Source organism: Oncorhynchus clarkii, chromosome 8, assembly GCF_045791955.1.
Source record: "Oncorhynchus clarkii lewisi isolate Uvic-CL-2024 chromosome 8, UVic_Ocla_1.0, whole genome shotgun sequence".
NCBI classification, from domain to species: Eukaryota; Metazoa; Chordata; class Actinopteri; order Salmoniformes; family Salmonidae; genus Oncorhynchus; species Oncorhynchus clarkii.
Genome location: NC_092154.1, coordinates 9,991,267 through 10,007,449, shown reverse-complemented (window position 1 = coordinate 10,007,449; position 16,183 = coordinate 9,991,267). Strand labels below are relative to the sequence as shown.

The following is a 16,183-nucleotide window of genomic DNA, read 5'->3' as shown; positions in this document are numbered from 1 at the left end:
CTCAGGAACTATGGTCTATAGACCTGGGACACCTCCTCAGGGACTATGGTCTATAGACCTGGGACACCTCCTCAGGGACTATGGTCTATAGAACTGGGACACCTCCTCAGGGACTATGGTCTATAGAACTGGGACACTTCCCTCTCACTGCTTTCCTAAGGGATTGTAGGATACAGGGTCAACAACACACTAATCTAGTACACTCAACCACACTGACATCTCTGTCTGTGACTGTCACAGGTCCAAGGTCTCCCAAAAGCCATTCATTAGTAGTACTGTGTAAGACAATGATTATCCTACAAAGAGGAAAGAAAATAACAGCCTGACCTGGTGAATGTGTAAGAGTCACAGAGTTTGTTGAAACACTAGCCTGGGTACCAGTCTGTTTGTGCTAAAATTCCACTCTTTGTACTCTGTTATTGTACTCTGTATGGGCTTCCGAATGGTGCAGCGGTCTAAGGCACTGCATCTCAGTGCAAGAGGTGTCACTACAGTCTCTGGTTCGAATCCAGGCCGTATCATATCTGGCTGTGATTGGGAGTCCCATAGGGCGCCGCCGGGGTAGGCTGTCTTTGTAAATAATAATTTGTTCTTAATTGACATGCCAAGTTAAATAAAAAAAATATGTGGAACATTGGCATGGCAAGAAGTGGAATGATAGTACAAACAAATCTAGTACCAGGCTATTGGAACACTGCAATCCAGGAAGGAATCATCTCACTTTTGACCCACTGGGCATGTGCAGAGGATACAAACAACGAGAGCTCACCTAAACAGTGGTCTCACTGTCAGTCACGTTTCCCTGTCCCAGTGTTTGGTTTAAGACGGCTTTAGGATCATTTTAACTTCAGTGACATGACTCTGAATTGCATGTGTAGTCTAGCTAGCTAGTTCTAAGGAGACAAACACACACTCTCCCCAGAGGAGGCTTGTCTCTTTCCCTATCGCGCTGTGACTGAGTGTGTGCGTGTGTGTGTGTGCGCGTCCTCTCTCTCAGTTTTCCCTCGGTGCCAGGTCTTGTCAGAATCGGTTAGCTCGTCACTAGCTGATGAGCCAGCCATGCCAGTCATGTCTTTGATGGAAGGCCAGAGCCTGTAATTACCTACCTGGGTTGCCAGTTATGAGACGGCTTTACCAGGTTCTGTTGTTCTGCTCTTTAATTAAGCCTGGCTGTGTGTGTGTTTGTGTGTCCTCTCAGAGCCCTCATGCAGAGCAAAGCACGCTGGGAGATTTGGCTTCTTGAGAATGTTCCGGAACGTTCTACTGCTCTGTCACATGACATGAGAATGTTCCAGAACATGTCTGTGTTGTTGCTACGCCAACAGGCAGCAGGCACAGATGATGTTCAGATAGACTGTCCTGGAACCAAACCCATGCATCTCACCTTGGAGATGACAAAAGATTGTAGAGGTTGTCAACAGTGGCCTATCTCGCGACCTCTCTCTCTAGTGTTTCCCCTATATAAATTTAGCAGTGCCATTCCCAAAAATACTATAAAAAATGTAACAATAATTTTGAAAATACATTTTGGTATGGTCAATTGTTTCTCTAAACTTTAGCCCCATGGCAATATGTGTAGAATTGCAGGGAAATTGTGACTCTACGACCTTGAGGCGGAAGTCTAAAACTGTTGGTCGGAGACGGCGCCGTTGGCCACTACCATTACCCCCCCCTCCCCTCGCTGAAAAAAAACTGAAAATACTGTCCCACACAGTACAAACACTAACTCTCTCTCCATGACATTCTCTCTCAGCCTTGATTTCTCTTTCTTCTCAGACTGACCGTTTTTTAACAGTGAAACAGCCTTTTTCTTTTCCAGTTTGCTTGACTTGATCTTCTGAACTGCACTTCTTCCACTAAACAATCCAGACTTTTCTTTTTCTTTGTCCAACCAGAGTTGTTCTCTATCCCTCTCGTGAAGAACTCATTGTCTGACAGAACCTATGCCCTATTCCCTATATAGTGCACTACTTTTGACCAGAGCCCTATTCCCTATATAGTGCACTACTTTTGACCAGAGCCCTATTCCCTATATAGTGCACTACTTTTGACCAGAGCCCTATTCCCTATATAGTGCACTACTTTTGACCAGAGCCCTATTCCCTATATAGTGCACTACTTTTGACCAGAGCCCTATTCCCTATATAGTGCACTACTTTTGACCAGAGCCCTATGGGAAGGGTGTCATAATAGGGTACCATTTGGAATACATACTCACTGTAGTTTGTCCTCTTTCTTTCACATCTTGCTGTAATATACCCAACCTCCCCCTTGAACACACACACACACACACACACACACACTGAATAATATTGGATGAATAAGATGAAAGCTATAAGATAAACCTAAGGCATAGAGCTTAGCTCTCTCTCTCTGCCCTGCAGGCTGTTAAACAGTGCAGAAGTCTTCGTTTTACACAAAGAAACTCCTGCTCTCCTGAGACACCAGGTCCAGGCCCAGTGCTGTAGGTGCGCTTGGAGAAGTGGGTATACTGAAATTCTGCCGAGAATTTCCCAAAAGGACCGCCCGGCGAAGGAAAAGGTGCCCCTGTGTGAGAAATTCTATGAGAAACAGTGACATACACTTTGAATGATCTAAAAGGATGAATCTCATGTTGGTCTTTCAGTCAGGACAACCCAAGTTGTATTGTGCAGCAGGCTAATAGTAGGCCTACTATTGAAACAGATAAATGAGCCTGTCAACTGAGGCATAAATCCACATTCCAGACTTTCCATCCCCCCCCCCCCCCCCCCCCCCCCCAGGTTTTTAGTTTTTCGAAAGTTTTATTGATGCAGTGATATCGTTCTGCCTGGTAGGAAAAGGCTACTTTTGTAGCGAGATAACATTTAATTGAGAATGTTTTAGGGAAAGCCTTTCCATTTACCAGAAGACGGCTAGGTCTTAACTATATTTTTCCTGTTCCTTAATTGTTTAAAACCTGGGAGTTTCACTTCACATTATGAGGCATGTCTTACCTTATTTCAAAGCAGCCTATAGCCAAAATCCCACCATAGAAATGGGGATGCAGATATATTTTTTTTAAAGACTTCCTGAAATGCTGTTCTATTGGTTTACCTAAAACTTATTTTCAACTTTCTTTCAATGTCGTCTTAGCAACCCATTATAGTTGTTGCATCTTTAGATCTCCCCATATTTCATTTTTTTTTTATGGATATTTCCATCTCTGTCCATGAAACCGTTCACATGTGCGCTGCGCGTTTTGTAACAGTGTTTTCCCACAATATTCCATTTTGGGATATTTGCTCGTACGCCATGTGCACATTTTCTGGCATCAAATGTGAATTCTGATCTGTTTCATTTGCCTTATTGATTGACACCTCCAGTACTAGCCCCAGGCCCCTCTACTCCTGAAGAACCTGTCCAGAACCCCCTCAATCCCCAAAGGTCAGCCTCTAACCCCAACCCCCTCTACTCCTGAAGAACCTGTCCAGAACCCCCTCAATCCCCACTGGTAAGCCTCTAGCCCCAGCCCACTCTACTCCTGGAGAACCTGTCCAGAACCCCCTAAATCTCCACTGGTCAGCCTCTAGCCCCAGCCCACTCTACTCCTGGAGAACCTGTCCAGAACCCCCTCAATCCCCACTGGTCAGCCTCTAGCCCCAGTCCCCTCTACTCCTGAAGAACCTGTCCAGAACCCCCTCAATCCCCACTGGTCAGCCTCTAGCCCCAGCTCTGTGCTAGGAGTTGGGAAAGAGGCATGGATTAGGGAAAGATAGATGGAAGGATTAATAGAGGGAGAGATGAGGGGGAAAGATGGAGGACGAGAGGGTAGAAAGAGGAAAGGGAGTTGGACAAGGGAGGCAGGAAAGGAGGCAGGGAGAAAGGATAGATAAAAGGAAGGATAGAAGAAGTGATGGTTGGAGAGAGGGAGAGAGTGATGGAGTGAGGGAGCAGCCACAGAAGTGGGTCATGGTATTGTGATGCAATGGGAAGCGACACACGAGAGAAAGACAGACTCATGGACGCCTCTGTCTGTGTCACACTGCTTGCACACACACATATGCATACACACACACACATATATACACACACACACACACACACACACACAGCGAGACCTTAGTTCACTTCACTGCACGAACGCACATAAGAGGTAAACATGGCTTTTAAGACTTAAACAGCAAGACTTACACAGCAAGACTTACACAGCAAGACTTACATAGCTTTATGCATTAGTAATAACCTGAGACCTCCTAAATGCTAGTTTTGAATAAAGGTATAAGTTATAGAGTTGAAGGGCCAGGCAGGCGTATTTGGGTCATTGTTTATTTGGGCTTTTGCTATGCCATCCCTCTGTGATGCATGTTTTCCCCAGGCCTGCATAGAGCAGAGATTAAGAGATGGATGGGTGGAGGAGAGGGAGAGGGAGAGGGAGAGGGAGAGGAGAGGAGAGGAGAGGAGAGAGTGTTGTTCTAGGAGTGTTAAAGAGAGGGGGATGTTTAGACTGTCTCTATGGAGCCCCCAGGCCCCACTACAGAACTGTTTCTATGGACCCCCCAGGCCCCACTACAGAACTGTCTCTATGGACCCCCCAGGCCCCACTACAGAACTGTCTCTATCGACCCCCCGAGCCCCACTACAGAACTGTCTCTATGGACCCCCCGGGCCCCACTACAGAACTGTCTCTATCGACCCCCCAGGCCCCACTACAGAACTGTTTCTATGGACCCCCCAGGCCCCACTACAGAACTGCCTTTATGGACCCCCCAGGCCCCACTACATAACTGTCTCTATGGACCCCCCCAGGCACCACTACAGAACTGTTTCTATGGACCCCTCAGGCCCCACTACAGAACTGTGTGTCTGTGTGTGTCACCACTGTCAGACTAGGCCTATACAGTGTGTTTATATGTGTTCTACACTCTAGGGTATGTTCTGATGTTAGAAGTGTTCTCTCTGCCTATGAGATGCTATGTTCTGATGTTAGAAGTGTTCTCTCTGCCTATGAGATGCTATGTTCTGATGCTAAAGTAATCTCTATGACTATGGTATGCTATGTGATCCCAGTTGGCTTTAGCCCCTCCACATCAAAAGCCTAGAGAGAGAGAGAGAGAGAGAGAGAGGGGGAGGGAGGGAGGGAGGGAGGGAGGGAGGGAGGGAGGGAGGGAGGGAGGGAGGGAGGGAGGGAGGGAGGGAGGGACGGACGGACGGACGGACAGACAGAGATGTCCTCAGAATCCTCTACCTTTGGGATTTGCTTTTTCTCTTAGCAGTGACTTCAGTTAGCTGCTTCTTTGTCCTGGGTTCTTCCTGGGTTTAGTAAGCCTCAGTACCATTTCTCTGGTCTGTTACTTCCTACTGTCTGCAAATACAGACCTCTCTGGCCTTGGTTAGCTCATAATATGGTAATTTAGCAGACACTTTTATCCAAAGCCATTTGCAGTGTTACAGAACAGAGCAGAACGGAACAGAACATAACAGAGCAGAGCAGAGCAGAACAGAACAGAATAGAGCAGAACAGAGCAGAACAGAGCAGACCAGAATAGAGCAGAACAGAACAGAACAGAGCAGAACAGAGCAGAACAGAATAGAGCAGAACAGAACAGAACAGAGCAGAACAGAACAGAACAGAACAGAGCAGAACAGAACAGAACAGAACAGAGCAGAACAGATTAAGCCAGATTAGAGGCCAGGTCACGAGGGACATAAAGAGGATTAAACCAGCTGGACATTACAAGACAGAAGCTCTGCTAACTCTCTGCCTCTTTATCCACCACACCAACCGACACCAACAAATCTGTACCATGCCAGAAAAGTCAAGGAGCTAAACCATTAGCTAACCCTGCCTTGTTATTACAGTAGTTCTGTTAGCTAACCCTGCCTTGTTATTACAGTAGTTATGTTAGCTAACCCTGCCTTGTTATTACAGTAGTTCTGTTAGCTAACCCTGCCTTGTTATTACAGTAGTTATGTTAGTTAACCCTGCCTTGTTATTACAGTAGTTATGTTAGCTAACCCTGTCTTGTTATTACAGTAGTTCTGTTAGCTAACCCTGCCTTGTTATTACAGTAGTTATGTTAGCTAACCCTGCCTTGTTATTACAGTAGTTCTGTTAGCTAACCCTGCCTTGTTATTGCAGTAGTTCTGTTAGCTAACCCTGCCTTGTTATTACAGTAGTTCTGTTAGCTAACCCTGCCTTGTTATTACAGTAGTTCTGTTAGCTAACCCTGCCTTGTTATTACAGTAGTTATGTTAGCTAACCCTGCCTTGTTATTACAGTAGTTAGACTACTACTAATGAAAAGTTAAGAAGCTGTACGCACTCATCCATTACTGATCTACAGGAAACGTCTACCAACACCAAGGTGCTAGCGTGACCTTAAACCAATCTCTCCTTCAAGGGATAGGTAGGTACAGAGAGATCAATATCATTGTTATGGCCCAGTGCTGTTGTCGGGCCTGCTTCTCGCTAATGATTATTCTGCAGAATAACAGCACCTGGTGGTGGGGGTTGGAACAGCAGGCTGTGTGATGGGAGCTGATTGGACTTGTTTGTGTCAGCAGCTAGCCTAATGAGTGAGATTAGATGACTGATCCCAGCATGTAGCCTAATGGAGCCTTCTGACGTGCATAGTGGTTACTCAATCGGGTGTGTGTGTGTGAGAAAGAGAGAGAGAGAGAGAGAGAGAGAGAGAGAGGGGTGTTCTCTTCCTCTCTGCATGTATAATAACATAATATAATTGGATCTTGAGCACCTGGCGACTGACTGATTCTGAGACGTTGTCAGAGCATTTTAGCTTCAGACATGTCCACTTTCATCTGTTTTCTGTAAATGTGTGTGAGGCATTGTGGGATTGTGGGAAACATATTGGAACACCCACAGTGAAGACCAGCAAACACATATGCGCACACACACACACACACACACCTAGATTCTGCTCACTGTTGCTGTCCCTAAAATGAACCTAAGCTGGTTCAAGTAAAGTAGCAAAGTCATTTAGACAAGTGTTCTGTATCATCGTAGATGTAACACCGGATGAGTGACAGAATTCAATTATTCAACTGTCGTTTGTTTTGAAAAATACTTTATTTTAGCCTGTCGGGACTATAAGAAAAAACTACCAGGCAACTGGAGCTAATCTCCTTCCCTTCTTCCTCCTTTTGTCTCTTCCTCCTCTCTCTCTTCTTCTTCTGCTCCTCTCCCTCGTTTAGACTCCTCCACTAACTACATCAGACAGCTGGAGACCAAAATGAGGATATTGGAAGACGACAACAACAAGCTTTTGACGCAGGTGAGGCCACATGCACACACACACACACACACACTCACACACAATCACACACACACAGTACAGAGCCCTGGTGTGATGTCGCCCACAATAGAGGGGAGGTGGGTGGGTGGGTGGGAGAGGGGAGGTGGGTGGGCGGGTGGGAAAGGGGAGGTGGGTGGGAGAGGGGAGGTGGGTGGATGGGCGGGAGAGGGGAGGCTCTTCCGGTTCACCAGGAGTTCACCTGGTTTTGGGGGATTGGGGGGGACCAGTCTAAATGTTGCATTACATCAACATGTCAGCTTTACGAGGCTAGTGAACAAAACATTAAACGTGTTGTCTTGCCGTATACGTAGGCTTATATGCACTTTTAAACCCACACATAATCAATCCTAAAACCTATCTCAGCATAATCATCAGCCATATGTTATAACATTAAATATGTTTTGTATTTTTTTTATCCTTTGCCATAGCATTGTGCTGTATGTATGCTATTATGTGAGGCTCAGTTCACTTCAGGGCAAGCACCTTAAAGAACCGTACCATAAACCAACTCAGGTATCAAGGAAACAAGGAAGCGTAGGTTTCGTGGAAAGAGATCAGGATACCTTGTGAGGATCAGCCGACGAGTGGCTAATCTGCCCTTGCCTTCCGTTCTGATAGCTAACGTTCAATTGCTGGAAAATAAATGGGAAGACCTGAAAGCACGTATATCCTACCAATCAAATCAAATTTATTTATAAAGCCCTTCTTACATCAGCTGATATCTCAGTGCTGTACAGGAACCCAGCCTAAAACCCCAAACAAGCAAGCAATGCAGGTGTGGAAGCACGGTGGCTAGGAAAAACTCCCTAGAAAGGCCAGAACCTAGGAAGAAACCTAGAGAGGAACCAGGCTGTGAGGGGTGGCCAGTCCAATGGGACATTAAAAACTGTGACATCTTATGTTTCACTGAGTCGTGCCTGAACGACGACATTAGGAACGGGTAATACACGCTATCGGCAGGATAGAACAGCAGCCTCTGGTAAAGACACGAGGCGGGGGCCTATGCATATTTGTAAACAATAGCTGGTGCACAATATCTAAGGAAGTCTCAGGGTTTTGCTCGCCTGAGATAGAGTATCTCATAATAAGCTGTAGACCACACTATCTACCTAGAGAGTTTTCATCTGTATTTTTTGTAGCTTTCTACATACCACCACAGACCGAGGCTGGCACTAAAACTGCACTCAATGACCTGTATACCGCCATACGCAAACAGGAAAACGCTCATCCAGAGGCAGCGCTCCTAGTGGCCGGGGACTTTAATGCAGGGAAACTTAAATCAGTTTTACCTCATTTCTATCAGCAGGTTAAATGTGCAACCAGAGGGGGGAAAAAAATAGACCACCTACTCCACACACAGAGACACGTACAAAGCTCTCCCTCGCCCTCCATTTGGAAAATCTGACCATAACTCTATCCTCCTGATTCCTGCTTATAAGCAAAAATTAAAGCAGTGACTCGATCAATAAAAAAAGTGGTCAGATAAAGCAGATGCTAAGCTACAGGACTGTTCTGCTATCACAGACTGGAACAAAGTGTGTGGGTTGAAACTAATGACACCAAACTTTTATCATCAGGGCAATTAATAAGTAGGCCTAAAGATTGGCCTGCAATACCTTTTAAATAAGGACCTCTAATATTAACTTTACTTTAGAAACCTTTTGGTAAGATAATAACGTATATCCCCGCTTTGTGATCGTCACAGATAAAGCACCTGTCTGATATCCTCCTACGTAGCGAGACATGGTTGCTATGTGGTTGGATGCTCAAAAGATGTTGCCAAGTGTTCCGTGTTAAAGCTAAAGCTAATTCAGTCACAGTGTACTTTGTTTTACACTTACCTTAGAGTCACACAAAACAACCTGTCAGCCATCCTCTCATAACATATCATGTTCCCCACATTCAGCCCTGTAGCATATATAGTTTATCACAGATACAGAGAAATACGGTACCTCTCCAACTCTAAGGTGCTACAGTGTGTTGTGTTGTACCGAGGCCTGGGAGGTGAGTGCTATGCTACAGTGTGTTGTGTTGTACCGAGGCCTGGGAGGTGAGTGCTATGCTACAGTGTGTTGTGTTGTACCGAGGCCTGGGAGGTGAGTGCTATGCTACAGTGTGTTGTGTTGTACTGAGGCCTGGGAGGTGAGTGCTATGCTACAGTGTGTTGTACCGAGGCCTGGGAGGTGAGTGCTATGCTACAGTGTGTTGTACCGAGGCCTGGGAGGTGAGTGCTATGCTACAGTGTGTTGTACCGAGGCCTGGGAGGTGAGTGCTATGCTACAGTGTGTTGTACCGAGGCCTGGGAGGTGAGTGCTATGCTACCGTGTGTTGTGTTGTACTGAGGCCTGGGAGGTGAGTGCTATGCTACAGTGTGTTGTGTTGTACCGAGGTCTGGGAGGTGAGTGCTATGCTACAGTGTGTTGTAACGAGGCCTGGGAGGTGAGTGCTATGCTACAGTGTGTTGTGTTGTACCGAGGCCTGAGAGGTGAGTGCTATGCTACAGTGTGTTGTGTTGTACCGAGGCCTGAGAGGTGAGTGCTATGCTACAGTGTGCTATGAAGCATGAACAGCACAGCCAAACGTTTATCCCAGGGATGTCTGGTTGGTGAATAATTGATCTCTCTGTGGGGGGCGACACAGCGAGCGCAGGTATAAGAACCAGACATCATTAATGCATGGCTGACAACTAGTGTATGTAACCAAGAAAATGAACACGTCCTGAAAGTTGTATGAATGTCCTCGTTGACCTGTTGTTGATGTCGAGGAATTTTTCCATTGTTCGTGACCAGTGGTTCCCAAACTTGTTATAGTTCCGTACCCCTTCAAACATTCAACCTCTGTTACGGTTTTCTACCGTCGAAAGAGAGGAGGACCAAAATGCAGCGTGGTTATTCATAAACATCTTTAATGAAAGATGAAAATACGAACCGTTTACAAAAAAAAAACAACCGTGAAAAACCAAAACAGCCCTATCTGGTGCAACAAACACAGAGACAGGAACAATCACCCACGAAATACCCAAAGAATATGGCTGCCTAAATATGGTTCCCAATCAGAGACAACGATAAACACCTGCCTCTGATTGAGAACCACTCTAGGCAACCATAGACTTACCTAGACTACTTCACTAACCACAATCCCATGACCTACAAAAAAAACCTAGACAAAACACATCACATAAATACCCATGTCACACCCTGGCCTGACCAAAATAATAAGAAAACACAAAATACTAAGACCAGGGCGTGACAACCTCCAGCTGTACCCCCTCTAGCACCAGGGTCAGTGCACTCTCAAATGTTGTTTTTTGCCTCCACATGCTAGTGAGGGCCGAGAATCCGCTCTCACGTAGGTACCTGGTTGCAAAGAGCATCAGTGTCTTAACAGCTCGATTTGTCAAGGTAGGATACTTTGAGCACTGCCCAATCCAGAAATCTGGCAGTGGCTTCTGATTAAATTACATTTTCACAGAACCGCTTGTTGCAATTTCGATGAGGCTCTCTTGTTCAGATATCGGTAAGTGGACTGGAGGCAGGGCATGAAGGGGATAACGAATCCAGTTGTTTGTGTCATCCGTTTCGGGAAAGTACCTGTGTAGTTGCGTACCCAGGTCACTCAGGTGCTTCGCTATATCATACTGGTAGGCACCAGCAGGCTCGTAAGCATTCATTCAAACAGCACTATCGTGCGTTTTGCCAGCAGCTCTTCGTTGTGCGTCAAGCATTGAGCTGTTTATGACTTCAAGCCTATCAACTCCCGAGATTAGGCTGGTGTAACCAATGTGAAATGGCTAGCTAGTTAGGGTGCGCGCTAATAGTGTTTCAAGCGTCACTCGCTCTGAGACTTGGAGTGGTTGTTCCCCTTGCTCTGCATGGGTAACGCTGTTTCGAGGGTGGCTGTTGTCGTTGTGTTCCTGGTTCGAGCCTAGGGAGGAGCGAGGAGAGGGACGAAAGCTATACTGTTACACTTTCAATACTAAAGTGCCTATAAGAACATCTAATAGTGAAAAGTTAATGAAATACAAGTGGTATAGAGATAAATAGTCCTATAATTCCTATAATAACTACAACCTAAAACTTCTTACCTGGGAATATTGAAGAATCATGTTAAAAGGAACCACCAGCTTTCATATGTTCTCATGTTCTGAGCAAGGAACTTAAACCTTAGCTTTCTTACATGGCACATATTGCACTTTTACTTTCTTCTCCAACACTTTGTTTTTGCATTATTTAAACCACATTGTACATGTTTCATTATTTATTTGAGGCTAAATTGAATTTATTGATGTATTATATTAAGTTAAAATAAGTGTTAATTCAATATTGTTGTAATTGTCATTATTACAAATAAATGTAAAAAAACATGTCAGATTCATCAGTATCGGCTTTTTCTTGGTCCTCCAATAATCGGTATCAGTTTTGGCTTTGAAATTCATAATCGGTCGACCTCTAATTCAGATCATTCAGGCGAGAAAAACATCACCCAGACAGGCCAGTTGTGTGAGAAACTCGTCATCATGCAAGCGGTCAGACAAGTGAAAAGGATGGTCAGTAAAGAAAACTTTAAGCTCGTCTCTCAATTAAAAGAAACGTGTCAATACTTTGCCCGTTGATAACCAGCGCACTTCTGTATGTTGATAACCAGTGCACTTCTGTATGTTGTAAAAGCGTTACATGGTCACTGTCCATATCATTGCATAATGCAGAAAATACACGAGAGTTCAGGGAACTTGCTCTAACAAAGTTAGCCATTTTCACTGTAGTGTCCAAAACGTCTTTCAAGCTGTCAGGCATGCCTTTGGCGTTACCATTCCACCGTGTCTCTCTGTCATGGCTTTTGCGCCATCAGTACAGATACCAACAAATCTTGACCACCAAAGTCAATTTGATGTCACAAAGCTGTCCAGTACTTTAAAAATATTCTCTCAAATTGTCCTAAACATAACAGACATATGCCAGGCCTGCTGACTCATCCAGCTGTAACGCATACAATTCACTGGCTTTTTTATTTGACCTTTATTTAACTAGGCAAGTCGGTTACAAACACATTCTTATTTTCAACGATGGCCTAGGAACAGTGGGTTAACTCCCTTTTTCAGGGGAAGAACGGCAGATTTTTACCTTGTCAGCTCAGGGATTTGATCTTGCAACCTTTCAGTTACTAGTCCAACACTCTAACCACTATGCAACCTGCCGGCTTGTATACGAAGCAGTAATTCACTGCTGCGTCGTGAAGCAGTGTTGTTTGATGAAGGCATTGTCTGTATAGTTTTTTTGGCCTTTTCCCCCAGCATTGTCCCTGCCATATCCACGGCAGCAGGAAGAATTAAGTCCTCCACAATAGTATGGGACTTGCCTGTCCCAGCCACTCGGTAACTCACCATATAAGACACTTCTAGCCCCTTCTTGTTAATGGTATTTGTTGCTTTTATACATGTCTTACTACTTGAAAGTCGTCTTTATTCTAACTCAAAAAACTCCTGTGTCGTGTTTTTCAAATTGTCATGTTTCCTTTCTAAATGTCTGCGCAAGAGTGTTGGTTTCCCGTGAGAGAGTAACGGCTAATGTGATTGGATGAGTAACGGTTAATGTGATTGGATGAGTAACGGTTAATGTGATTGGATGAGTAACAGTTCATGTGATTGGATGAGTAACGGTTAATGTGATTGGATGAGTAACGGTTAATGTGATTGGATGAGTAACGGTTAATGTGATTGGATGAGTAACGATTAATGTGATTGGATGAGTAACGGTGAATGTGATAGGATGAGTAACGGTTAATGTGATTGGATGAGTAACGGTTAATGTGATTGGATGAGTAACGGTTAATGTGATTGGATGAGTAACGGTTAATGTGATTGGATGAGTAACGGTTAATGTGATTGGATGAGTAACGGTTAATGTGATTGGATGAGTAACGGTGAATGTGATTGGATGAGTAACGGTTAATGTGATTGGATGAGTAACGGTTAATGTGATTGGATGAGTAACAGTTAATGTGATTGGATGAGTAACGGTTAATGTGATTGGATGAGTAACGGTTAATGTGATTGGATGTTAATTATTTGACTAGGCTACCTGTATTTGACATTGTGTTGTTACTTTGCTGAACACGATATGGTTTCATTGTATTTTTGGCAGTGAAACAAGGCTACCCGGGTGAGAAAAAAACCTCACCCAAATGTATAGCCCGTTTGAAAATATGATGATATTTTTTATTTTTTTACTAAATTGTATTTAAAAAACATTTAAATGTGAATTTTTATTTGGCGTACCCCCGATGGCATTGCGCGTACCCCTGTTAAGAGTGGACAGGAGAAGAGGAGGGATCTCATCCTTTCCTAGTGTTGTGGCCGCCTGTTTCACCATGGCCCCTCATTAGGAAGTGATGTGTGACGCCGGACCAGGGTTCCTTCCTGTCACCTCTCAGGACATTGTGATGGATGGGGAACAGAGGCTGGTTGACATGAGGAGATGCCAGCCTGTCTTACAGACCAATAGTGTATTGTTCTGTTTGTCTCGCTCAGCAGTATAAGACGCTGAAGTGGAAGTTGGGAAGTATGTTTCATTAGATAAAGCATAATGCCAAGGATGTGGGATTCTTGGCGGAGGCTGGAAGCAGAGACGGAGGATCACATTTTTCATCGGGAGGCAAGGGAGAAATACTGTTGTGATGGTAAAAGGTGAGGAGCGAGGGAAACACGTTATGTTCTTCTGTCCTCATGGGGACCTAAAATGGTACAGGAATGAAGGGGGGAATCCTGGAGGAGTAAAGGAGGTAGAAGAAGATAAAATGATGGACTTTTTAAAAATGTATTTATTTAACCAGGCAAGTCAGTTAAGAACAAATTCATATTTTACAATGATGGCCTACCCCAGCCAAACCCTACCCCTAACCCTAACCCGGACGACACTGGGCCAATTGTGCGACGCCCTATGGGACTCCCGATCACGCCCTGTTGTGATACAGCCCAAGATCGAACCAGGGTGTCTATAGTGACGCCTCTAGCACCGAGACGCAGTGCTTTAGATCTCTGTGCTACTCGGGAGCTGGAGGAGTGATGGGATGGGGGGGGGTGTGAAGGGACATGAGCCAGAGGTGCAGTGATGGAATGCTCATTTTATCTCTGGAGTGCATTGTGGGAGAAAGCTATGTTCTGCATTCAGTCCCCTGACACCCAGGAGCGCCAGACGTGACACACACGCATAGCTCACTGGGTTTATTTACAGCTCTGGTTCTCCTAGCATCACGTGTTTGCACACACTGGCAGCGTACGGCTCACATTGTGTGACATGGGGAAATGTCTTAAGGAACATGGGTTCCCTCCTTCAGATGTCTAGAGAACATGTGGCCCAGCCGTGTGTAGACCTATGTTGGATTGATCAGTGTATGATGACGTCTCTCTCTCTCTCCTCTCTGACCCCAGCAGCAGTGTAACCCAGGGGACCTGCGTGTCCTGAGGAAGGGGATGACCCTGTACCATTCTGAGTCTCAGCTGTCATCCCTGCCACAACGCCAGGACGCACTGCACAACGTGAGTACACAGACACACACACACACACACACACACACACACACACACACACACACACACACACACACACACACACACACACACACACACACACACACACACACACACACACACACACACACACACACGTTATGTTCTTCTATCCTTGTGGGGACCTACAATTAATTTCCATTCAAAATCCTATATTCCCTAACCCCTAGCCCTTACCATAACCTTAACCTGAAACCCTAACCCAAACTCCTAATTCTAATCCTAAACCTAAACCTAACCCCTGAGCTTAAAATAGCCTTAGTCCTCATGGGGATGTGGGAAATGTCCCCATGAGGGATAATTTTCCTTGTTTTACTATCCTTGTAAGGATTTGGGTGGGATTGTAGGTCCCTACAAGGATAGAAGAACCCCCCCCCCCCCCCCCACACACACACACACACACCTCTCTTTATTTACTAAATACACATCTATACCCTCTTTTCTTATCACCATCCTCTGCCTTTCTTTCTCCCATTCTCTCTCTAACACATCTCAACCACCCTGTTTAAACCACTGACTCACCAGGCCTTTAGGCTTCCGTCTCCCCAGAACCTGTTTCAACTGAATCCTGTAGTAGAAAATTAATTAGCCACTCTGATCCCTGACCTCTAACCTCTCTCCGCTACCAGAGGACACCGACCGGCTGGTAAATGAGAGAAACCAGACCTCTCTTTGACAACACCCTGATGACCTCACTCCACAGAATCAATACTGCATTTAATCAGGATCTAGTGTACGACCCAGTACACAGGCCTTCATATATAGCCCCAGTACTGCCTTTAACCAGGGCCTACAGTAGCATACTGACAGGCCTAAGACACCCAGTACACTGGGTCTGTCCTTCAGTCTCACAAAATGCCCATGACCTTTGACCCATGAGTCTCTCCCAGGCGGGACAGGAGCAGGGAGGACGGCCAAAAGAGGGGGGGAGCAGGTGTCTACTAACCGCCTCATGCTCTCATCTCTCATCTCTGACTCTCTCTCCGTGGAACAGTGTGTTAATGAACAATCATATTTCCATGAAGAAGAGATTACCAGAGAACAAGATGTTATCTTCTACCTCCTATTGACAGGGCCTGCCTGGTTAGAGCTGAACGAATACAATATCCTCAGTGAACTTCTTCCACCGGTGTATATTTAACGGATTAGAAAGTGTTTTCATTTCCTGCATCTTGTTTTGTTCCTGTTGTCGTGACGTCTCCATGGAGACCATCTCATTAAGGTCTGTTCTGTGATTGATTGGCTGGCTTCGAATGTGGCCTGAGTTCACCCAAGCGTAAGAGAGAGAGATGGAGAGAGAGAGAGAGAAAGAGAGAAGTTTGTGAGGGGGGTGGAGAGGTAGGAGG

At 45.3% G+C, this 16,183-nt stretch overlaps 1 protein-coding gene across 2 annotated transcripts in view; it reads left to right on the top strand.

The window, feature by feature from the left end:
• LOC139414920 (coiled-coil domain-containing protein 85C-B-like) overlaps nt 1–16,183 on the top strand; it is a 91,012-nt gene that overhangs the window by 61,196 nt on the left and 13,633 nt on the right. Inside the window, exons 2-3 of one of the 2 annotated variants that reach the window (XM_071162545.1) lie at nt 7,173–7,252; nt 14,703–14,807. In XM_071162545.1, coding sequence (XP_071018646.1) covers nt 7,173–7,252; nt 14,703–14,807 — 185 coding nt within the window. Of the gene's footprint in view, nt 1–7,172; nt 7,253–14,699; nt 14,808–16,183 lie in introns of both variants that reach the window. The other variant, XM_071162544.1, reaches the window with a different exon arrangement.